This window comes from Mizuhopecten yessoensis, unplaced genomic scaffold, assembly GCF_002113885.1.
Source record: "Mizuhopecten yessoensis strain PY_sf001 unplaced genomic scaffold, ASM211388v2 scaffold10239, whole genome shotgun sequence".
Taxonomy (NCBI): domain Eukaryota; kingdom Metazoa; phylum Mollusca; class Bivalvia; order Pectinida; family Pectinidae; genus Mizuhopecten; species Mizuhopecten yessoensis.
In genome coordinates, this window is record NW_018408447.1 from 108,808 (window position 1) to 135,844 (window position 27,037).

Genomic DNA, 27,037 nt, shown 5'->3' on the forward strand with positions numbered 1-27,037 from the left:
TCGTACTAACCACGTAACACAGTACAGTGTTAATTTTAATGAGAAATCGTACTAGCCATGTAACACAGTACAGTGTTAATCTTAATGGGACATCGTACTAACCACGTAACACAGTACAGTGTTAATCTTCATATGACATCGTACTAGCCATGTAAAACAGTACAGGGTTAATCTTAATGAGAAATCGAACTAGCCATGTAACACAGTGCAGTGTTAATCTTAATGAGAAGTCGTACTAGCCATGTAACACAGTACAGTGTTAATCTTCATTGGACATCGTACTAGCCATGTAACACATTACAGTGTTAATCTCAATGAGAAATCGTACTAGCCATGTAACACAGTACATTGTTAATAGAAATGGGACATCGTACTAGCCACGTAGCACAGTACAGTGTTAATCTTAATGAGAAATCGTACTAGCCATGTAACACAGTACAGCGTTAATCTTCATGGGACATCGTACTAGCCACGTAACACAGTACAGTGCTAATCTTAATGGGACATCGTAATAGCCACGTAACACAGTACAGTGGTAATCTTCATGGGACATCGTACTAGCCATGTAACACAGAACAGTATTAATCCTAATGAGACATCGTATTAGCCACATAACACAGTACTGTAGTAATCTAAACAGAAAATGTCATATAATAATAGTCATATACAACAATAAAATATATCAGTATAAACAGTCAATTAAATATATCATGCATGTCAAGAAACAAGGTTAAAAATTATATTCCATAATTAATCAGATAACATACTAGTCAAAATTACGCAAAAACATTAAACATGTAAAAATTTAGTCGCTGAGTTTATATTCAAACCTGTGACCACATACTTATTTATCCAAAAAAGAGAGTTTAATGAGTAGAAATATCAATGCTTATGTAATTTTCAGTAGATCAAAGGTACATGTGTTTTGAAGTATCCACCTTGTAGTTATGCTATTAGAAGGTAAACAAAGAATATTGTCATCAAACTCGTGATGTTGGTATGGACTGAGGATGCAGCGTCAGCGAGGGGCGGTGGTGGAGTTGTTGTCATGGTGTTCGGCCAGTTCCCACACCGAGGGAAGTTTTCAGGAGCGGGAGGGATCTGGTCGAGCTCGCCGACCTGAAGCACAAACCCCATTCCAATGGCGGCGTGGAATTCAATGTGACAATGCATGAACCAGAAACCTGAAATGAATAATTTTAAGAGTGACTAAGATGAACGACTTCAAATATCATTTACATGACAGGACGACGATTACGGTTAGGTAGATATACAGTATATCACATGAGTGTCCATTTCAAATTAAATTAATTAAACAAGCTTGATAAATTGAATGTGAAATGAACACAAATGTAAGCTTCCTTTTATCACATAACATTCACAATTGGAAAGAAAAATCAAGCACAGCTGACTCTATAAAGATCAACCAAAGTACCATGATCATAATATTGTCGTTCCACGCAGTGTGAAGTAGTTACATAAATATTTATTTTTAATAATGAGAATTTTTCAATTCAATGAAAATAATAATGACAATATACATTTTAAATTTATTTTATAACAAAAAAATGTTATTCTTTTTACTTAAAGTAGTACCTGTAGTGGAGTAGGAATATGTAGGAAAGAATCATCATAAATGTATTTGAGATACTTTGTAGTTTTCTGAATTATGAGGATTGTGTTTTTGTGTCTACATCACACTGTTTTGATTGATTATACTCTAAGATATGTGAGCTGGAAATACTGATGACAAAGTTTGCTGACCTGAAAAAAAGCAGGGAATTCCGTAAATAGCATCGAAAATATGCAGTGATTTTGTTTTATTATCGGGTTAAGTATATAATAAAGATACACTTTTATCACTTCGCAACACTTTTACATGCCTATCAGGTTGTTATTAAACATCAATTTAAGCGATTTCTACATGTACCTGGATTGTCGGCATGGATACGGAGGATGACATATCCTCCATCAGGGACGGTCACCGTGTCCTTATCAACTGGTGACGTAAGATTCCTCATCAGTTTTCCTTCATTGTCCAGCTTCGTAACTTCCTGAAGGGTGGTGGACTTATTTAGCTGTAAATACAACAATACCACCCTTATTGTCATCATTTTATATCATAATAAAGGAAATAATGAATTTACTTTCAAAGGTTAAAAGCTTTTAAAATGAAATGAAAAAAATATTAATAATTGAACCTGCTATCAATTGTTTTATAAATGATACACAGTCTGTTTTCATTTGTTCTTATTCAAAGATGCACGTAACACACACACAAGAGAGTGCACCATTAGCAAAGCAAAAAGCTGTAGTTTTATTAAGTTATTCCATAAAGCAAATAAATAAACACCATTTCTAGTTGATATGTTCCATCATTGTTGTTTTACAAAATATTTATTCTCATACAAATCACATGTGTGACCGAGAAATATGGTATATGTAGTACAATCCAGCAGATAGTTAACGTTACGTGGGGGAATATTTTATGTACTCTATTGGCAGTGGCCATCAAGGTGAAGACGACGATTACGTTTAGTTTGATCTCTCGGTATAATACCATAAGTCTTCTTTGATATATCTAAACCATCTATAACGTCTTTTGTGGTGTGGCCGATTAAGAGGGTTTACAATCTGTACGATATGTCTATACATACCCTGTCCATTCCTATAACTCTAAATTTGTGACCGTGAAGATGCATGGGATGATTGGCATCCCAAATTTTCCCTTCATCTATGATGACGAGTTCAACCGTGTCATTAAGGTCCACCCTGAGAGTGTGAATACACTCACAATATTCCTGGGAACAATTTCTTTGTACGGTGTCAGCATTACAGAACATCTCCTACAAACATCGTAAACATGTTAATATCCATAAGCTACGGTTCATTCACATGTCAACAACCTGTTTACAAAGCCACTTCACCTAAGTGTACTTAGACATACATTATGACAAAGTAAACAGGATTTATGTTCGTGCACTTAACTTAGATGGTAATTGTACAAGGTGTCCGGATGATTGACCAAGTAAATGGTCTTTGATAAATGTAAACGAATAAGGTTTAGATTTTTTTTTATAAAATCGTGTCGGTATCGATAATAGTCGCTATTAAAACGAATAGAGACTGTTAATAAATCACATTATAATTGTTAACAAACTTTCTTAGTTTTCAATTAAACGTTCCGCAGGTGATCTGCATCAAGCTCTCGATTTTTACAAAATTAAGAGAGTTTAATGTTTTCTGTATCCGTTCAATCACCGTTATATGATAAAAGATATTTTAATTTAAGTCGAAAAGAGAATATTATCTGTTACGTCCTTCACGTTACAGATATGTTATATGTTAAAAACACATATATGCTAGAAATGATATTACCGGATTGTTATATGCTAGTGTTATTCTATCACCTATCAAATTGTTACAAAGTAAAAGATGTATCATGTTAAAGCAAAGTCCTCTTTAAGACAACCAGAAGCGAAAACATATCCTGGCTTTCGATGGCAACGTTCGTCAATCGCTGTAGATACCAATTGCATGTTTAACCAAACACGGTAATGGAATTATCTTTATATGACCAAAGAAGATATCCATGTATGCATTTTATTATAAAACATCACTTAACAGATTCCACACTCATTTGTACTTTTTTAAATATCGATATAATCAATCTGAACAACTCAAGCAGCTACCGTGTACCTGTGGTATGTCGTGGAACTGCGAGAGAGGAGGGGATGGCGGTAGTATGTTGCTAATGTAATTGATTTGTGGTGACAATAGGTGGTTGTACGCCTCCACTACAGTAGAAGGGGACACATATTCAGGCCCGACGTAAAAGTTGAAGTTGTCAATGTTGTTGAAATCCATGGCGAGATAAAACTTTTTGTCTGGTATTTCCTGAAGTGCTTTATTGGACGGACGCAAATTCTCGAGATACGTTACCGGTACAAGCATATCTGTCGCTTTCTTATTCCAAGGATTGAGTTTCTGTAAGAAATGATCAGTGAACAAAACATGATAAACAAAGGACAGAGATACTGAATGTTTTTGGTAACTTAATGTTGATATACATAAAAATATGATGCTTGTACCTCATCACTCCAAAATGTAGTATTACGATATTTTTATAGGAAACAGTTGTTGTTGATTACCTACTGTATATTGTAAATAACAAAGTTTGCATAATTATTGCCTTAGAAAGATGACGTTGGACACATACAAACATTTGATGTTGTTTTGTCCCATCTGTCAGGAAATGCTACTTTATGTTAATGATCTAAGCAGTTGTGATTCATCTGAAAGTTTCATAGTAAAACAGTATAATCAAAATTGAAATTTAAAACATATTTGCTAAATATGTTCACTTGAACAAATGGATATTAGTTTTCATAGTTGAAATATATATAATGCATTTTGTTTCAATGAGCAATGAACTCATCCATGATTAACAAAATGTCGCACCTTTCCTTCACGAGCTCCAAACTGATGGCCTGTTGGGAGATCTGGAAGCTCCTCGGCAGATCCGTTGTACCTAAGGATGGCTTGCTGGTACGCATTCTTTACAGCACAATCGGCCTGTCCCCGTGCCCTAACCCAATAATTGCCCACCTCCTGGTCAGCCAGAATAACCACGTCATACCTCTCACCGGCGAATATGTTGATAGTTTCAACGTCTATGTGATTAAAAGGATTTCCATCGCTGCTGATAACGCGGAGTGTATGATTGTCAATTGATAACTGGATTGGGCAGTTAAATATGCCATTGCTTATAATCCGGAATCTGTAACGACGTCCGCGCTCAACATTAAACACTTCGTGTGGTGTTGTGATATTTTTGTTTTGTTCATTGTCGTAGAAAACACGATGAGCTCCCCTGCCTGGAAGCAGTCAATATCACAGTAAAATATTAGACGAATGAACCATATTGCTTCATCGAAAAATAAGTCTTATTTAAGAAAGGATGAAAACCGAAACAAGAGAAAATATATAATTAACAAATAAAATTAAAATACACCCTATAATCCCCTAATATGAAAGGGAAAAATAATATTAAAGTTTTTCCGTGAATCGCGTTTTATATAATTTAAACCGAATTGAAGTAGCATAAGGTTTCTTCCTCGTTTCATAATCAATGATTTTGAAACAAACGTAATAGTTTGCATTTTAAATAAAACGTAAAATTTCGCTATCTTTATAACAAAACTATATACAACAAACAATTCCGTGACGTTTACAGTGCTTTTCATGACATATGGAAATATATAAAAAATTGTTAGGTTAAATTCAATTGATATGATGTAAAGTCCGTTACATTCAACAGATCATACGGGAAATATTACCATTGATGAGCATCGAAGCCGGTTTATTATCTCCGTTAGCTTGATGATGATTGGCAAACCGATCCAGAGTTAGTTCCATTAACCAATCGTTCACGAGCATAGTATGTTCGGGGAGGTCGTAGTCATAGAGACCGTGATGGAACTCGCGTTCTGCGGCTTGTCGAACAACAAAGGCTCCAAAGATTCCATCAGAGCGATGCAGTCCAGAGTGTCCGTGCCAAAAGTGGGTGCCTGGATCTCTGACTTTAAACCTGAATATCAGAAAATTTACTATATTAGGACATTGATGAGTAATGACAGCTTATAAAGTATGCCATTCATATTTTACGCACGATTATTTTGAAATGTTACAAAGTCATACATATCTCGTCGACAAATGGACCCTGAAGTGAATATACAATACAAAACTGTAATTATATATCTAAACCGTCTGTTCCCACAAATATTTTACAATCTGTAAAAAGACAACTTTTTTGACTGACCTACCTGTATTGGAATGAAGAAAAGGAATGTATGGGGCACTGAGTTAGCATACCAACACCGTCCATATGTGGAGAGTTGTGCTGTAGGATCCCATGCCAATGAATTGACATACCTACTCCACTCATTTTGTTATGGACGTTAACAATAACGGTGTCTCCCTCACAAACCTAGGAAATAATACGGAGTTCAGTAAAACATTGATATAAAAAAGGTAAGGAGCATACTTAGAGACTTAACAACAAACACAGTTCCTGATATTATTTGTGGACATACGGATCAACTAAAGGGCCCGTATTAATGATTTTTTTCTCATGCTCAAGCATTGATTTTGTGCTCAAAGCCTTGTTCTTGTTCCACTTAAACATCATTAAATAAATCTTACTTTGTCAATGATCTGAAAACAAATGTGAAAAAACTCTTAGTCGAATACTATTTTCATTGTTTACAATTTACTTTTTGATCGTTTGACATGATTTAAGTGACTTACAAGAAAACTGGTTTGAGCACAGAATCCTTGCTTGAGCATGAGAACGGTTTCATGAATACGGACCCAGGTCGCTTTTCCCAATTCGTGGGAAATCTCGACTTTTCATCGAGTGCGCTATGATGTTTGTTATAACAATTGTAAAACATTTTAGAGTGTAAACTAGTGTATCTAAATACCCGCTTTGAGGCGATATTATCAACCATAAACATATAATTGACACTGTCTTACGTGTATGCCTGGTCCAGGCAACATTCTGTTAATAACAAAGACTGCCCGGGAGTTACCGTCGGCCGGAATACAGCCAGATCTGTAGCAGTCTGTAACGTTGTAGGGGCAGTCCCGACAGGCTTTGGTGAGAGTGTAGAAATACTCAGCTTGGAAATCATACTTGCAGTCCATGGGCGCGTTTACTTCACATTTTCGTATACAGGGGTGCTCACGGTAATCTAAAACAAGCAGATTCAAATGTAGGCTCGTATGGACCAAGAACTTGAAGTGCACGTAATATATAATAACTTAACATATAAAGTTAAAATATACAAGGGGTGTTACGGCACCTCTGCACCGGGTGAAAGACATATTGCCCGTTGCCATGAGTACGAACACTGATTTTGATTTTGGGGAATTGTGGTAAATTAAGGCTTGTTTATTTAGAAACTAATGCGTAAACTTTTTCAAACTGCAAACTTGTTCGAACTTCAATTTTTAGCTCACCTGGTACGAAGGACCATGGTGAGCTTGTGCCATACCGCAGCGTCCGTCGTCCGTCCGTCCTTCAACTTTTCCTTTAAAATGCTACTAGTCCTGAACGACCCTGTAGATTTGAACTAAATTAGATCTGGGGCATTCGTAGGCCAAGGAAACTCATTTTTGTTATATAAACAGTTGGTGTGGCTCCCTTGGGGTAGAAAAGCGGGGCCAAATAGGGGAAATAAAGGTAAAACCTTTCAAATCCTTCTTTTGCAATAGAGAATATGCGATTTCATCCCAATTTGGTCTGATACATCCTTTGGCCAAGGGCACTGAATTTTCTTAAATGGTTGGTTTGGACTCCCTGTGGGCAGAGGTGCGGGGGACAATAGGGGCAACAGAAGTAAAACCTTTGAAATCCTTCTTTTACCGTAGGGAAGAAGGGATTTCAACCTTATGTAGTCTGGAGCATGATTGGGCCAAGGGGATTCAATGTTGTATAAACGGTGGGTGTGCCCCGCCCATCTGCCCCCAGGGAGGGGGGAGGGGAGGGGGCACACCCACCGTTTATACAAAATTGAATCCCCTTGGCCAAATAGGGGAAATAGAGATAAAACCTTTGAAATCCTTCTTCGATCATAGGGATTAAGGGATTTCATCCCAATTTGGTTTGGAGCATCCTTGGGCCAAGTGCACTCAATTTTGTATAAACATTGGATGTGGCCCCTAGGGGCAGAGGGGTGGGGCCTCATAGGGGAAATAGAAGTAAACATTTAAAATCTTCCTTCTACCACAGGGATTTAGGGATTTCGTCCCAACTTAGCCTGGAGCATCCTTGGGCCAAGGGGACTACATCTTGTTAAAATGGTGGGTTTGAAACCCCTGGGTGGAGAGGAGCGAGCCCTATTAAGGTAAATAGAGGTTAAACCTTTACAATCCTGCTTCTACCGTAGGTATAAGTTTTTTTATCCTAATTTGGTCTGGAGCATCCTTGGGCAAAGGGGTCTTACTTTTTAACACTGATTTAATGTATACGCATGCGTGGTTGAACATAGGGATACAAGAATTATAGTAATAGATGTGTACTGCAGTTACATATAATACATAATTTATATTCCATGTTAAGTTACCGAACATATCTAAATCATGGCCTATCATTTGCTGTCATTTCATGCTATACCAATTTCTGTTCTGATTTATGGACCACAATAACAGTTGTTTAATTGAATATTTTAATCGTGTTCTTGAAGATAGGGGGAAAAAGCCAACGTCTTCCGCAACATGGCTGCTGCAGACTGGCTTCTGATTAGTCGAAATTTATGCATTGTCCAATATCCCTTTGTAAAAGTGTGTAGTGTCATTTCGAACACTACTTCGATCTGCGTTGATTTTTTTTATTTAATAAAATGTCCCTGTTAGGTGGAGTCCTGATTGGTAGACATTTAGATATTGACCGATGTTATAGATTTGGTATGTAGATGTAGTATGTAGGGTTATCAACGGTTAACCGGTTAACCGGTTACTCGGGCTAAATGCCACGAACCGGTTACAAAAATCCTTAACCGAAAAATCGGTCATTCACTTACCCCTTTTGGGAGTCACATGTTTCCCTGGCTTAGACCTACAAACTAATTGCATTTGTATAGATGCGACCAAAATTGTATAGTTTTGTAATAAAAGCAGTCTTCATGGATTACATGTTAGTGTTAATTTTGTACTCTAATTTAAATACTGAAAAAGAGATGTCGCCAACATCATAAAAACATCTGAACAGATTTTTAGAAGGAAGCCAGAATACAAAGTTGTGAAATATCAACTTTCTGAGATAGAACGAGCCTTTACAAGCGAGATGTAAAGATAATCTGAAGAGTACACACTTGAATGACGTTTGTCAAACAAATTTTGTTCTAAAGAATAATATTACCGCATATGAGTTCGAGTACAGATACAGATAATCCGTCTTACTGCATTCCAACATTTGTTTTCCATGTACTAACTGAGGTTACATGTAACTATTTCCTGTGTTAACCTTGAAATACACGAGTAAAATATCATGCTTATTAATATATACATGTATATTTGTGGTGTAAATACGTTTTAGATAGAACATTTTCCAAAAATATAATGTATTTGTTTTTGTTTATTATTTGACTACCAAATTGACCGACTAACCGATTACTCTATTGGTAGAAGAGTAACCGGTTACAAAAATAAGACCGGTTTGACTACCCTAGTATTATGGCATTGCGATCATTTTCTGATGCATCACTTGCGACTACTGGGTTAGCTTAGGTACCTTATGGTGTAACGGTTCCTGTTACGAGTAGATATTGTTATACTTTATAATAAAAAAAGGAAATGTATGTTCCCTTTTTTCACATCTGCTTTAGTAAGTTCATATTGTGTAAAAAGTCGTGTCCTTTGTTAAATATGACTTGCACAATATTTCATATACGGTATATCTCGCGCAAATTGTATTTTGAAAACATCTGCAAAGAGCCTAAAATGCAGACATGAAGAGGTGAGTTTTGATGTCTTCTGGAATTTGGCCAGGGTATTTGACTTTCCTATAGCAGATGGTAAGCTATTCTACAACATGGCCGAAACCCTCCCAAAGCATCGGTTTCCATAGGTCACAGTACGAGGCCGCAGTGATCGTGGCGGCTGATACTGGATAACAATCTCATGTAGGTTCTTGGAAGCTGTTCTATTCAGTGGATTGTATGTGTACACCAAACTTTTGTACTGCGGCCTGTATCGTAGAGGTTACCAGTGCAATGAATATAGCACAAGTGTGATGTTCTCTCTCTTTCAAGTACGAGTAACCAGCTGTGCTGCAGTGTTCTGGACCCTCTGCAGACGACTAGTTAGTTTGTCAGATATACCACAGAGCAGGGCGTTACCATAATCCAACCGGGAGGTAACAAGTGAATGCACCGACATATTGCATGCATCTGCAATTATAAACTGATGGATACAGCCGATGTTCTTGATCTGGTAGTAACAGGATATGGCAATAGCGTTCACTTGTTTCTCCATGTTCAGTGAACCATCAATGTATCCCCCGAAGTTTTTAACAGCTGGGACATGTACAGTCTCAATAGTTCTGGCACCGACATCGAGCTGGAGAGCCATTTTTGATGACACTTTGCGAGGAGACGATTAGTTCCGTCTTTTCCTGATTAAGCTTTCAGATGTTGTGGGTATCCCAACTGTCCTGTGGTTTGATGACCATGTATATGTGTGTGTCATCAGCATGGCAATGATAGCGAAGACTATGGCGACGACAAATCTCTCCGATCGGATTGTAGTACATGCAATATTGTCGTGGTCCTTGAGGAACCCCGATATCTTGTACTTTGTCATGTGAGTTGGTAGATCCGATGGCAATACACTGTCGTCGTTCACTCAGATAAGACTATATCCATCATAGTGCGGTATCAGTAACTCAATAAGAGTACTCCAGACGTGTATGAAGTATGCCATGGTCAGTGACGTCAAATGCAGCTGACAAATCCAGCATGACAAGCACCGCTCTGCACTTGTTATCCAATGAAGTAGCTATGCCATTATGTACATGTAGGAGGGCCGTCTCAGTAGTGTCCCATGCGGTAGGCCGATTGCAGGTTGTCATGGAGACTGTTTTCATGGAGATGAAACTCTAAACGCCGGGACACAACCTTCTCCAAGATCTAAGACAGAAAAGGCAGATTTTATACTAGGCGGTAGTTATTCAACTCCTCCTTGTTCTCCAGGCTTCTTCAATAATGGTCTCACAAGTGCCTTCTTGAAACACAATGGAACCTTTGACTCAGCCAATGATTTGTTCATGATTGAGGTAATCAAGGGAAGCAGTGCTTCAAGACATTGATTTAATAGGTCTGTAGGCAGTGGATCAGACTCACGGGACTTCGATTGCGAGGTCATGATGAAATTGCGCAACTCGTCCTGGGCTGTTGGTGAGAGCTTGGTCAATGGTTCCCCATCAAATTTAATGTCAGCAGTCATGACAGAGATATCATTGTCAGCAGTAGAGTTCACTTCCGATAATTTCAGAATTACAGCTTGGTAAGATAATTTCACCTTTCTGACCCATTAGGTTTTTGGTGAGTCTGAAACGCTGTCTACGGTCCTTACCACAATATTCAATTCTTTCAGGTGAAATAAGCATTCTTTGACTGATTGAGAAGTGAACCAACAAGTTGACATTGTCTCTTTAAATCTGTTGGTGAAAGGTTAATTTGGTCCTTTGCCACTGTCTCTCTGCTTTTCTACGGTTCTGTTTTTCGACGCGGAGATTTTCATTATACCACGGGTCATTCGGGCACCGGGCGACAGTTTAAGGACAATACATTCAGAGGGAATAACTGACTTACAGTGACCAGCTGTTGTTTGCCTGATGACATGTAGATTCTTGTACGATACTGATGATGTCGGAATCTGTGTTGAAGTATCGTAACGGATCAGTCTAGGTGAACCGGATTGCATTTGAATGTGTTTAAGAAGGTGCGTGCACGTGCATTGTATGAATCGGGCAACAGTATGTTTTCATCGTCTAATTGAATCTGTGGAGATTTTTTAAGACTTCTGTTGGGTTTTTCAAAAGTAAATGAATAAATTGTAGATTTATAAACTTCTTTTTACTAAGCAAATGGCGGCCTCGCTTCAAGATAAATTAGTGGCAGACATTAATAAACCATTTTTTTTATTATAGCTTTAACGGGCCACCGTAAATGTCTACCGGTTTGTCGACTTACTGAATCTATGTGCACAAAATATATATGGTATGATTAAAAAATAAGGTTCACTTTATCATAACAAAGAATATCGGATTTTGTTTGCATCTGATTTGCAGCTAAAGCATTCCAGTGCATAAATAGTTTAAAACATATTCACTTGAGATTAGAAAGCTGGTGGCCTTCAACAAGGTGACAGACATTACGACAGGTATCACATAATATGATGTAAAGTGCGTTTAACTTTCCGCAACACCTATCACAGTCTCAGTATTTTTTTCACGCTGGTTTGTGTATATGTCTCTTCTCGGATCCGGTTGTGGTCTTTTTATTTAGTTTCAAGTTACTTTGTTTTACTGTATATCAAATATTTTTACTCACCTGCCTCGAAATGTCTGTAATGATATGTTGTGGTATCGTACGTCAGTAGTCTATCAACTAGTTGTATGTACCACCTGTGCCAAGTAGTCTTAATATTTGACCAGCAGATACCTTGAACGGTTGCGGTTCACTTGACTTACTTTTAAGGTAACTGTGGTCTGACATGTTAAACGTTTCAAACAACATTATATAACAAAAGCACTTGTACAAAACACTTATGCTATAAAGACGAACAGAGCATTTATTTATATGGGTTTGGGTTTAGATCGTCTTTCCGTAAAAAGCGATAAATTATATAATAATATACGAATAAATAGATTGATAGATAAATCAATTAATAAATATTAGGCATGTTGTACATTGAACTACTACTCTTTTGAAATCATGTCATCTATAACATGTAAACTAAGGCAAGTTTTAAGACACCACGGACAAAATCCATCCCTAATTGAGAGATGGGGTGAGAAATCGTGCCGGGTGAGAAAACGTGTCACCTATGCCCTTATGTTTTTGCACGATTTTTCACCCGGGTGAGAATTCGTGCAGGGGTGAGAAATCGTGTTGCGAACGCAGCATTTTTAGCACAATGTCTCACCCGGGTGAGACATCGTGTCTGGTTGAGAAATCGCGCCGTAACAAGGGGTCCAAGGATTTCATATTGCTATACATATATCTAATGAAACCAAACATCTCTTGAATCAAATTTCAATGTGACTTTCTTTAATGTCAAAACATATAATCAACAAACTGTTTCAAATTCAAAATGACAAAAATAGCCATTTCCTTATTTATTTTATCATTTAAAAGTATAAACATGTGACATAAAACGTTGTAAATTAGAAGGTAATTTGAATTATACGTTAAGCACATATATAAGTCGTTAGGGATGCCCGGAGAAACTGCAGGAACCGTCGTAAGTCCTAACTGAGAGTTAATCAGTCCTCGGGCAGTCCATAACTGAATGTACCGAAGCGGATTGAAAGCCCGTCATCCATACATAATGCATATTGGATCACCGTTGACAACTTGCGTCATCAGCATTAACAAAACAGATATGTATTGAATGGGTGGAGGCGTGTGGTATTCTCGGTATATTTTATATAGGGTCAGAAAACGACAGCGCATAGACCGTTGGAAAGTGTGAGACCGGGTCGTGTAACTGCCGCGCTTTTTCCGGGGCACTAACGATTTATGGGAATAGCCGTGACAGAACTTCACAGACCTATACCATATAGAAGTTTCATCTCCATCACGAAAATGCGAGATCATATGCAGGGATTTTTTTTGAGCGATCAGCAACGTCGTGCCATTAAACAAGCATATTTACAGTCCCAATGCACCCAAACAAACGCATGTGTGATGAACTGAATTCAAGACTTCGTAATCGTCTAATATATATTTCAAATGACACCGAACAACTAGTACTGTCGTTGGTGATGGTTGATCAAGGAACAACATTCCAATAGGACACTCTATGGTCTAAAATATTTCACGCAGAAACGATTACGGGCAGCCATGAATTCATATAAGGAACACACCAGATATTGGTAGCCCAATTACGATTTTGATGATAGGAGGAATCGCGTGCGCCGCTGTGATTTTTGTATAAACTAAGTTTTTGAATCACACCTCCCTCAACTGCGACCTGTATATGAATATTTTTCTCTTTAAATATCAATTTATTTCATATGCATATATTTTGTAAATTCATCGCGATAAAGGTAGCGTTTCTTTCATTTGTACAAGGATAACAATAGACAAAGCCAATTTAACTTACGTTTCACCGGGATCAGGCCTTCCGAGATACTGTCCTGGATACTAAGCATCAACAGTAGGATCACCTGGGTAATCATGGCCTCGTTATCTACAAATAATGGGTAAAACGAGCATTACTACGTAAAATATCTAATATACAATGTACCAAATACATGAATACAAATATTAAAGGGTGGTAGGGTGATGTAGTTAATAGTGCACTCGCCTTTAAGTAAGAAGACCGGGCTTTGATTCCTTGATCGGACGTGAAAAGTTTTTGGCCACCTGGTGGAACGCGTACAATTGCCGTTTTAAGCGTGAAATATATTCTGGACTGGCAGGTGATCATCCCAGGCGACTTCCTGGCCAAGTAGCTAAATTGACGGTTTCTTTGGTATCTCCATTATACATGTGCATAAGTGGTCTTAACTAAAACAAGAGGTGTATGTATTAGGGTGAACTGTTTCCTGTAGGAATGAAAGTTAAACATGACGTGCTCGAGAGACTTAAAAAGAATCTTTTCTCCTGTGTCTAGTTAGCAAGCAAACCCGACTATACTATCTAAATAATGGTCTCACACGATAATTGTTAAATTGCACCATCCATGCATCGCAAATATTTGTTAAATGTTTTTGACATATTACATAAGAAATAATGCTGTGTTTGAGGAATGTTTCATTTGTATATTTTCTCCCCTATTACTATTAATTATGATATTTATGATATTCGTTGATACTTCAGTATTCTCTAGTTTGTTTTTAATTAAAATACACTCACGATGGCTTTCATATCTTGTTTTTTTTTTTTATTAAAATACACTCACGATGGCGTTTATATCTTATTTGTTTTTGATTAAAATACACTCACAATGGCGTTCATATCTTGTTTGTTTTGCAATTAAAATACACTCCGATGGCGTTCATATCGTGTTTGTTTTTAATTGAAATACACTCACGATGGCGTTCATATCTTGATAGTTTTTAATTGAAATACACTCAGGATGGCGTATATATCTTGTTTGTTTCTAATTTAAATAAACTCACGATGGCGTTCATATATTGTTTGTTTTTAATTTAAATAAACTCCCGATGGCGTTCATACAGTATCTTGTTTGTTATTGATTTAAATACACTCACGATGGCGTACATATCTTGTTTGTTCTGCAATTAAAATACACTCCGATGGCGTTCATATCTTGTTTGTTTTTAATTGAAATACACTCACGATGGCGTTCATATCTTATTTGTTTTTGATTAAAATACACTCACGATGGCGTTTATATCTTGTTTGTTTTTTGATTAAATACACTCAGAATGGCGTTCATATCTTGTTTGTTTTGCATTTAAAACACACTCCGATGGCGTTCATATCGTGTTTTTTTTTAATTGAAATACACTCACGATGGCGTGTTTTTAATTTAAATACACTCACGATGGCGTTTATATCTTGTTTGTTGTTTGATTAAATACACTCACAATGGCGTTCATATCTTGCTTGTTTTGCAATTAAAATACACTCCGATGGCGTTCATATCTTGTTTGTTTTGCAATTAAAACACACTCCGATGGCGTTCTTATCGTGTTTGTTTTTAATTGAAATACACTCACGATGGCGTTCATATCTTATTTGTTTTTGATTAAAATACACTCACAATGGCGTTCATATCTTGTTTGTTTTGCATTTAAAACACACTCCGATGGCGTTCATATCGTGTTGGTTTTTAATTGAAATACACTCACGATGGCGTTCATATCTTCTTTGTTTTTGATTAAAATACACTCACGATGGCGTTTATATCTTGTTTGTTGTTTGATTAAATACACTCACAATGGCGTTCATATCCTGTTTGTTTTGCAATTAAAATACACTCCGATCTTGTTTGTTATTGATTGAAATACACTCACGATGGCGTACATATCTTGTTTGTTCTGCAATTAAAATACACTCCGATGGCGTTCATATCTTGTTTGTTTTTAATTGAAATACACTCACGATGGCGTTCATATCTTCTTTGTTTTTGATTAAAATACACTCACGATGGCGTTTATATCTTATTTGTTTTTAATTTAAATAAACTCACGATGGCGTTCATACAGTATCTTGTTTGTTATTGATTGAAATACACTCACGATGGCGTTCATATCTTGATTGTTTTTAATTGAAATACACTCACGATGGCGTTCATATCTTATTTGTTTTTGATTAAAATACACTCACGATGGCGTTTATATCTTATTTGTTTTTGATTAAAATACACTCACAATGGCGTTCATATCTTGTTTGTTTTGCAATTAAAACACACTCCGATGGCGTTCATATCGTGTTTGTTTTTAATTGAAATACACTCACGATGGCGTGTTTTTAATTTAAATACACTCACGATGGGGTTCATATCTTGATTGTTTTTAATTGAAATACACTCACGATGGCGTATATATCTTGTTTGTTTCTAATTTAAATAAACTCACGATGGCGTTCATACAGTATCTTGTTTGTTATTGATAGAAATACACTCACGATGGCGTTCATATCTTGTTTGTTTTGCAATTTAAATACACTCACGATGGCGTTCATATCTTGATTGTTTTTAATTGAAATAAACTCACGATGGCGTATATATCTTGTTTGTTTCTAATTTAAATAAACTCACGATGGCGTTCATATATTGTTTGTTTTTAATTTAAATACACTCACGATGGCATTCATACATTATATTGTTTGTTATTGATTGAAATACACTCACGATGGCATTCATACAGTATCTTGTTTGTTATTGATTGAAATACACTCACGATGGCGTACATATCTTGTTTGTTTTGCAATTAAAATACACTCCGATGGCGTTCATATCGTGTTTGTTTTTAATTTAATACACTCACGATGGCGTTTATGTTTTGTTTGTTTATAATTTAAATACACTCACGATGGCGTTTATGTCTTGTTTGTTTTTAATTTAAATACACTCACATTGGCGTTTATATCTTGTTATTTTTTTAAATTTAAATACACTCACGATGGCGTTCACATCTTGTTTGAATAAATATACTGCAGTGTTGGGTATCGGATAAGTAGGTATGTTCCATGGTATCATCAAAATACAAAAACGTTGTGTAATATGTACTTAGTGGTGCGTTAAGTGTTTTACCTATTTATCTATGAATCTGTGTTAAGGCAAGCTGATTTAATAAGAAAGAACTTGAGATATGAAAAGAGGCTGTTCAGGACTAAATGGGGATAGAGACTTGTTGTTAGAAATGTATATATACTTAAACTAAACATATTTAAAAAGCCTATATAGCTTTATGAAACGTGCCAGTCTTTCCCTTCTTTTTTAACTTGATTGAGTCTCTTACAAGCCAAAATATAAAATTCGTAGTGAGTTTCATGAATCTCATACAAGATGGAAACGAAAGTATGATTTTGTTGATAGCATAACGAAGGTTTTTGAAGTATACATGAGTATTTTTCACACTTCTGCGACATCTGTGATGAAGAAAAATTGTCAAACTGTGACGTCTTGAGTTCATATACAAGTTAAGTTATTGTCGTTGTGACTCTGGTTAAAGAGTGGTTTTGTCAATTCTAAACCAGATTCGCTGGCGGATGGTAGTAACATGGTATGTTAATGAATGCTCTATATTTAGATAGTATGCCAAAGTGAAGTATTGAAGTGTGTGGACCAAGGTAACACCGCTATCATATTATCTCTACGATCGAATGGTGAATACAAATTCATGTGGCACAACAGGTTGTCTCGATACAGCGCGATGGCGGACCGGGCCGCCCAACACTCAACCATTAAGTAAAAATAGGTCACATTTGAAAAATATGTTATTAAGAGACAGTAATATTTTCATGTAACGTGAGTAAGTATATTTCAAAGACGGGATTCAATTACAGTTATATTTACTCGAAATCATATGCGGTAAAATCTGACCGACAAACGTTTTATTACATGCTTGCTCATTCAAGTGCGACTCTTAAGATTATATTAACATCTCACATGTTAAAGCGAGTTCTACCTCTAAAGGTTATAAGGTAAAAACATTTTTCATAACTTTGTGTTCTGGTTTCTCTTTAAAACCTGTTCAGTTTTTCATGGTTTTTGCGGCATCTCTTTGTCAATTTTTAGAATAAAATACAATAACAACATTAACATCTCAGCCTGAACACTGTTTTATTACAAAACATTCCCATTTCTGTCTCATCTTGAAAATCTGTAGGTCTAAGCCAGGGAATATTGGGCCCCCCCAAAGAGGTAAATAAACGTCCCACTATTCGGTTATTGATTTTGGTAACCGGTTCGAGTCTTCCGACCGGTTCACCGGCTAACCTTTGCCAACCCTAGTAATAATAGGTCAAATTCAAAACAAATCATATCAAGAGACAGTCATTGAATTCGTAATGTAAATGTATCTGCAACGAGATGAGCCCGGATAATATAAGTATGGTAAAAAAGTTCAAATACAGAGCATTTAACGTGATGTAATGTAGGCAGTGAAAGTAAAACAAAAAGGTGTACGAAAAAGGACAACTCAAAAGAATAAATAAACAACATCAGTAAAAAGAGTCTATATTAGAGTAAGACTGGAAACAAATGCGGATACAGAACAATAGTTACTCTGTATGTGGTCTTATAGGCGAAATTGAGATGCCAGTAACAGACGTCAAGGACAATGAAAACTGCAACGACGAAAAGATAGAGCATCAACGAGAAAACAGGAAAATATACTCAAAATCTAGATACTAACAGATTTTGAGTATATTTTCCTGCACTTCTTATATTAATATTTACTAACTAATCCGAATCTAGCTCTCTCTCATTCTCCCTCTCTCTCCCCTCTCTCTGTCTCTCTTCACCCCCCCCCCCCCCCCCCCTCTCTCTCTCTCTCTCTCTCTCTGTCTCTCTGTCTCTCTCTCTCTCTCTCTCTCAATTAAAGCAAATGTGAATATATATGTTATATGCCATCTTGATAATTTGTAGTAATATATTGTAGGGAAAGGGCTTAATATAAGTTGTAAAACTTGTGCCCAACTCCCATTGTATATAAATTACAATAAAATATGTTTAAATCAAATAAATCAACGAGAAAAAAACCCAAAGACGACATCAAAAACATAGAGAAACCAAACTAAAACAACAAAACAGTAACGATAACGAAGAAACCAGCGGGATGTTGGACATCAATTCAACAAGTATGTAAAAACAGTGCGTTAGGTTCCTATTTCCACGGCTTCTAGGTTTCTTTTTCAACGTTGAAAACTTACCCCGGTTCTATTTTCTACGGGGGTCCATTTTCAAAGTTACACCGGCAATAATACAGTACGATTGGGGTAAACAAATACCAAAGATGGAGATAATAAAGTGTCCGTTGACTAAACATTGAATTTGATAGTCACAATTCCTAAATATATACTTCTGTTGACATTATTGTTATAACTGAAAGGTAAGTGTTGGCCTAAAGGCATTAATGGCCAAATTGCTGCTATTGAAAGTGGACACAACTACTGGTACATATGTAATGGAAAGCGAAAGTAGATGCAGATGGAAAGAGTCTTGCTACAATTACATCCACGTAAAACGTGATGGAGATATACATGTAGATACATCTGATCACGTGGGTTACAGAGTGTATAATTATTACTATTATAACAAAAATATAACACTTCCGGTAGATATAGGAAAGCTGAAACGTATGTGTTCTGGCCACATGCGGGAAGTTCCGTTTTTAAAAAGGACGTGTCTTCTACTCCACAGCAATCTTATGTCTAATCGAGCATAATATTATATATATATATATATATGTATACATCTGTACCGTCGGGGGCGATGTACAATCTGAAGCGGTACGTCGTTTTTAAACTATACAAAGTCTAAACGATGGATATAAATAAAGATAGAACTTTATTACTACTATAAAATGTATAATACGACCAATTAAATAAGTCAAAAGTAAAATCGCTCATTCGGCATAAAACCTTACAAGGTAAGCGCGGGTAAATGAGGGAAGCCGACAGTGCTATATGGACCTATTAGCTAGGTAGGAATAACGGGATAAGCGAATCTTGAACTAATAATTATCTGTTTATCTGACACAGTTTCAGATGTAATAGGGGGTAATATTAATAATATACAATAAATCAAAGTACTCAAACCAATTTTATAAAACAAATAACACAGCGATGTTTTACCTAATAAAACATAGTATATACATAATGTAGATACATACACATAAAAGTAAAACACCAACTCCTAAGTATTCTCCCACAACCAACCCATCCCCCGCCCCTCACAACCATCACCAACCCTCTCCGGTCCATACATCTAGCACTCATACAGCCCATAAATCTATCGGCACATTTCTTTGATACCCATCACTTCTTTCAACCTCGAACCCCTCCAGCTCCAATCAATAACTAAATCATAACACTATCCCCCTCCCNACACTACAAATCATAAAATATCGGAACGATGAACAGAATTAAGTGAAAGCCAAGACGAGGTTTTTAAGAAAGAGGACATTGGCAACGTACAGTCAGCTATATTTTCAGTGACGAATGATGATGAGTGGATTATATTGAACGGACAACAAAAAACAGCACCTGCATGACTCTAACCACTAACCACTAACCACTAACGCACAGTCCGTCGGACGGAACTATAAAAGGTGTCCTGTGTGAGAACTGTCCAATCAGGCACGGAAACCTGACACAAAGGATAGGGTTAGATTTGTTTTCGGCCGATAGAAGTAGAATATCTTTATCAGACATTTAGAAGGAATTCAAAAATATATAAACCAAACAAAATTCATAGAATAGGCAGGGGCTGGTGTAGCTTGCGGCGGCTCAGTACCTCACGTCCGGTCCAGACTTGGTGATACTATACGACGAGTGTTAGGTTAAGGCATTATTAGGCAGATGAGCCGTCTTACAAAAACTAGACTTATACGGTAAATACATATAGGATAGACGGCTCCTTCTCTAACTTATCTAATCTAACCTGTCCCCCTCTTCTATCCCTTTAATCCATACTTTATCCCTTCTACTCATTTTCCTTTCTTTTCTTCGTCTGCTGGTAACCGAACTACTCGGTAGTGAAACGGACGTAAAACCTATCAATCAATCAATCAATCATTCATGAGATTGATACTGATCACAGTACGTAACCTCACCAAGATAACAACGGTAGATTTATATAGGAAGTTAACTAAAGCTAGTTAATATATATGCCCGAATAGTGTGTAAAGACAGACACCGTCAGCGGAGGGTGGTATGGGAGACGTGCATGTTGGCTATCACTACTTACAGTGATAGGAGGGTGGTCTGGGAGACGTGCACTTTGGCTATCACTACTTAAAGTGATAGGAGGGTGGTCTGGGAGACGTGCACGTTGGCTATCACTTCGTACAGTGATAGGAGGGTGGTCTGGGAGACGTGCCCGTTGGCTATCACTACGTACAGTGAAAGGAGGGGGGTCTGGGAGACGTGCACGTTGGCTATCACTACTAACAGTGATAGCAGGGTGGTCTGGGAGACGTGCACGTTGGTTTTCACTACGTACAGTGAAAGGAGGTTGGTCTGGGAGACGTGCACGTTGGCTATCACTACTTACTGTGATAGGAGGGTGGTCTGGGAGACGTGCACGTAGGCTATCACTACGTACAGTGATAGGAGGGTGGTCTGGGAGGCGTGCACGGTGGCTATCACTACTTACAGTGATAGGAGGGTGGTCTGGGAGGCGTGCACGGTGGCTATCACTACTTACAGTGATAGGAGGGTGGTCGGGGGAGCGGTGCTAGTGTAGGACACAGAGACGCGGTTGACAACAGTTTGTTCAGCTGCGCCTTTACATTATGGTTAACGATACGTTATGGTTAAATATGAAGAAAATCCGATACATGTATATATTGCACCAAAAGGGTGGTGTAACGAACCCCCTTAGATAGGAGGGTGGTCTGGGAGACGAGCACGTTGGCTATCACTACTAACAGTGATAGCAGGGTTGTCTGGGAGACGTGCACGTTGGCTATCACTACGTACAGTGAAAGGAGGTTGGTCTGGGAGACGTGCACGTTGGCTATCACTACGTACAGTGATAGGAGGGTGGTCTGGAAGACGTGCACGTTGGCTATCACTACGTACAGTGATAGCAGGGTGGTCTGGGAGACGTGCACGTTGGCTATCACTACTTAAAGTGATAGGAGGGGGGTCTGGGAGACGTGCACGTTGGCTATCACTACGTACAGTGAAAGGAGGTTGGTCTGGGAGACGTGCACGTTGGCTATCACTACGTACAGTGAAAGGAGGTTGGTCTGGGAGACGTGCACGTTGGCTATCACTACTTACAGTGATCGGAGGGTGGTCTGGGAGACGTGCACGTTGGCTATCACTACTAACAGTGATAGCAGGGTGGTCTGGGAGACGTGCACGTTGGCTATCACTACGTACAGTGAAAGGAGGGTGGTCTGGGAGACGTGCACGTTGGCTATCACTACGTACAGTGAAAGGAGGTTGGTCTGGGAGACGTGCACGTTGGCTATCACTACTTAAAGTGATAGGAGGGGGGTCTGGGAGACGTGCACGTTGGCTATCACTACGTACAGTGAAAGGAGGGGGGTCTGGGAGACGTGCACGTTGGCTATCACTACGTACAGTGATAGGAGAGTGGTCTGGGAGACGTGCACGTTGGCTATCACTACGTACAGTGATAGGAGAGTGGTCTGGGAGACGTGCACGTTGGCTATCACTACGTACAGTGAAAGGAGGGGGGTCTGGGAGACGTGCACGTTGGCTATCACTACTAACAGTGATAGAAGGGTGGTCTGGGAGACGTGCACGTTGGCTATCACTTCGTACAGTGATAGGAGGGTGGTCTGGGAGACGTGCTCGTTGGCTATCACTACTTACAGTGATAGCAGGGTGGTCTGGGAGACGTGCACGTTGGTTTTCACTACGTACAGTGAAAGGAGGTTGGTCTGGGAGACGTGCACGTTGGCTATCACTACGTACAGTGATAGCAGGGTGGTCTGGGAGACGTGCACGTTGGCTATCACTTCGTACAGTGAAAGGAGGTTGGTCTGGGAGACGTGCACGTTGGCTATCACTACGTACAGTGAAAGGAGGTTGGTCTGGGAGACGTGCACGTTGGCTATCACTACTTACAGTGATAGCAGGGTGGTCTGGGAGAGGTGCACGTTGGCTATCACTACTTACAGTGATAGGGGGGTGGTCGGGGGAGCGGTGCTAGTGTAGGACACAGAGACGCGGTTGAGAACAGTGTGTTCAGCTGCGCCTTTACATTATGGTTAACGTTACGTTATGGTTAAATATGTAGAAAATCCGATACATGTATAATATGCCCGAATAGTGTGTAAAGACAGACACCGTCAGCGGAGGGCGGTATGGGAGACGTGCATGTTGGCTATCACTACTTACAGTGATAGGAGGGTGTTCTGGGAGACGTGCACGTTGGCTATCACTACGTACAGTGATAGGAGAGTGGTCTGGGAGACGTGCACGTTGGCTATCACTACTTACAGTGATAGGAGGGTGGTCGGTGGAGCGGTGCTAGTGTAGGACACAGAGACGCGGTTGACAACAGTGTGTTCAGCTGCGCCTTTACATTATGGTTAACGATACGTTATGGTTAAATATGTAGAAAATCCGATACATGTATATATTGCACCAAAAGGGTGGTGTAACGAACCCCCTTACACGTTACACATACGCTCTACGTTTTATAAAGCCATTGTATCGTTCCGGATGAATTGGTGCTAGTTAAAACTTAGCGCACGGCGGGCTAGGCGAGCAAACTGATATGTGTGTGTCGTGTTGTTTATGACGTAGAAGAGATTGGACTGTGTATACCAGCGTATGTTTGTAACCTGTTAAACTTGAACCTCATAGTCACTGTTGAACACAACATCACAAAGAAATGAACATAATGATTTTAATGAAATTCTGTCCTGGATTTATTATAAAACATGATTCTGTCTCTTTCAGTTACTTTCATCTTATTTATATAGAAATTTCGCTCATTGATTTTTAAGCAATTTTTTTAAGGACACTTTCCCTTCTGTACCCCTCTCGGAAATAAATATTTTTGCTTAAGTAATCATCTTTCAATCGCAATAAATAGAACATTTTTTAATCCAAGTTTTTAATAAAAATCAAATAGCGTCACCGACGCACTTTCTTGGACCTGTGCCTGAACATACACTTCTTTATATTGACATATGTTTTACGTACTGACTAATGTAAACGGATATGCTGTATTCAAAAACGTTCCATGCAACACAAATAGACCTTATGACAGAAACTGCATTGTATAATGATTTATTGATTTTATCTTATGTTAATTCTTTTATGTTGTCATCGCTCTAAACAGGTCTAATTTGACAACGCAACTTTGTCGAATTTAAGGTTTGATTTAAGCTCGCTGATGGCTTTCCAAAGAAATTATCAACTCGTTTCATGATCGGTTAGTTTTACGAAAACCCCTCATTACGCTCCGTACGGGTGTATATTACAATAGGTTGTTTACATACTTTACTTTGTCATCGACATTGTTAGTTTTCAATAATGGTATAAGGAAACTTCGCTGTAATAGCAGTTAACAATGGAAAAGCACGTACCTGGTATTCAGCAGCAACGCCGGTATATACGTGTACATACGTCGAGAATAGGTACATTCTTTACCTACCACTAGCTACCTGTATTTAATCACGTGACCTTGATGGTATCTATTTACATGCGTAATATATTAAAGGGTACCTGGCCAATAGTAAACCAACAGAAGCTGTAGAAAATGTTTTTATTCCGCTTTGAATAATCATGAGTATTATGCTAATGTCAGCAAAACGAGGGCAACGACAACCATTGATAATTAATCGTGTGACTATTTTAGGTTCGAGTACGCACGTGCCTACACATTGGTTTGACAAATATGCATTTTAATTATGTACCTATTACAGTGCTGTCAAACGTGCCTAAAACATAGTTATTTCTGCATGGCTAACGCTCTGACCCTGTTTGTGTTAGGATGTCATCCATGTTCTGATGTATATATATAAGGGTGGGTGAGAATAGAAGATGTAGGGTCGTCACTGACGCTTACCACGGTCACTGACACTATTTAAAGGTTATCTATCGGCCTTAACCCACGCACTGGTGAATTCAAAACTTTCTTTAACAGTCACGGAGGTGTTATATATATATATTCACGACAAGCGACTGGAATACACTCGATAAGTAAGTAAGTAAAGGGAGAAATAAGAACAGACATACGAGCAAAATCCGAAGTGATAGTTTTACTGTCCTACCATTGTAAGCTTCGATAAAATAAAATCATTTCTTTTAAATATTGTGTATCAAATAATTCAATTACTTTGAATACGGTTGATATTTTCCTAGTTATAGTTTTTCGTCTATATTCCCCTTACATCCTGGAAAGGATGGCCAAGTGTTAAAGGTGTCTGACTGTCTACGGTCACTAGGTCCCTCCACCACTGGGTCGCGAGTTCGATGCCTACGTTGGGCAGTAGCCAGGTACTGATACCGTAAAGCAATCATTTCCCACCTGTGATTTGGGTGTGTTGTAGGTTGATAACTGTCGTAGGTATATCCTGGCCTCTTAGATATCTATCTTAAAAAGTTATTACTTTGACTGTAATTGTTGACTTGCCTTAATATTAGGACATCACTCACTCAAACATAAGCTACGTTGGTGAAGTATTCAAACAATTCATTCCTCGACATCTGCGGCTCATTAATACTGTATACCAGGAAATGTTTGCTGAAGTTTAATTTCGTCTGTTTTGCCCTCCGTAATTAGGGCGAAGTTATCAGTACAGCGAACATTTGTACACAGCATTATATACATAGAAATCGAATAAGAAAGGAGAATTTAATATTGGTAGAAATTGGAATTTAACGTCGAAGGACGAAACTGTGACTTGTCGATTTAAAAAAAAAGAATATTCTAGCATACTTCTACAGAATAAAAGATTCATTATACTGTGTTAACTATACACAAAATGATATTACAAATACTGTAACGGATCAGATAAGCATGAACAACACCCCGAGTACCTAAACCATCATTATTATTACAGACATGATTCAAGTCAGAGTGTATGGAAGGGGATCACCGCCATAATTATTTTTTATAGAATTAGTTACTTCTGGTTTGGAATCTAATTCTATGTACATTTGTATTATTTCCCTAGTTGATAAGTTATAGAATTAGTTACTTCTGGTTTTGAATCTAATTCTATGTTCATTTGTATTAATTCTATGTTCATTTGTATTGTTTCACTCGTTTACAAATCTATTGCGTGTTCATTCCATGCTATGCTAGTTTTACCGATCGCGATTTCGACATCGTTTATGACTGGAGCGCCGCTTGTCGTCTTAATGAGGAACTAAAATTCTAGAATGAATTCTAGAATTCATTCTAGAATTTTAGTTCTCATTAAGACAACAGCCGGCGCTTAAATCGCCAACGAAATTCGCGGAAAATAATGCTCGCTCCCTTAAACCGGAAACATACCCGATTGTGGCAGTAGATTTTGGAAAATGCAGTCGACAGTGCGGTAAGTCTTGGTTATGACAGCAATTGAACTGTAATCTATTTAGGTTTGAGCCAAAATTGTTTGTATCGTAGCAGAAAATCGTCATATTTATAGTTAGGATGCCGTAGCCATAACGAAATCCCACAAGTATTTGGTAACTGGCAAAATGTTAACCCTGCACACAGGGGTTCGTTACAAATGCATGTCTGAAATACAGAACTGATATTGGTGCTGTCATAGCTTGACAAAGGGACAAGTCGGTCTTGGAAGGTTGCGACACGTTTAATACGTTGTGTAGAAAGTAAAACTTTGATATCAAGTATCCAATCACAAGTGTTTGAAATTCTGACTGTAAATTGAGATAAAAATCATATAAAAAATAAGGGTATTAGTCTACTACCAAAAAAGTAGCAATACCCTTATGTTTTATTTGATTTTTATCTCAATATTTACAGTAAGGATTTCAAATACCTCGGAACCATATGTACATTTTTTTCCTGTTCATGCTTCATAATTAATTTTGATAAATTTGAGAAGTGGATGCAAATTTCATATTCAGAACAGCATACAGTGATCAGCTAATTAAAACTAACC

The 27,037-nt window shown here is 37.9% G+C and overlaps 2 protein-coding genes across 2 annotated transcripts; both read right to left on the reverse strand.

The window, feature by feature from the left end:
* Positions 1-24,586, reverse strand: LOC110459865 (laccase-1-like). Its single transcript, XM_021512329.1, has 10 exons — positions 24,506-24,586; positions 13,894-13,980; positions 6,538-6,755; positions 5,826-5,989; positions 5,340-5,590; positions 4,462-4,877; positions 3,700-3,987; positions 2,658-2,846; positions 1,931-2,078; positions 1-1,184 (listed from the first exon to the last, which is right to left on the reverse strand). The coding sequence occupies exons 2-10, from the start codon at positions 13,967-13,969 to the stop codon at positions 946-948; spliced, it is 1,989 nt and encodes a 662-aa protein (XP_021368004.1). The 5' UTR covers positions 13,970-13,980; positions 24,506-24,586; the 3' UTR covers positions 1-945.
* Positions 21,810-23,883, reverse strand: LOC110459858 (formin-like protein 6). The gene is made up of 2 exons (XM_021512317.1): positions 23,878-23,883; positions 21,810-23,114 (listed from the first exon to the last, which is right to left on the reverse strand). Exons 1-2 carry the CDS (start codon positions 23,881-23,883, stop codon positions 21,810-21,812), a joined length of 1,311 nt encoding a protein of 436 aa, XP_021367992.1.
* Positions 24,587-27,037: the final 2,451 nt, after the last annotated feature.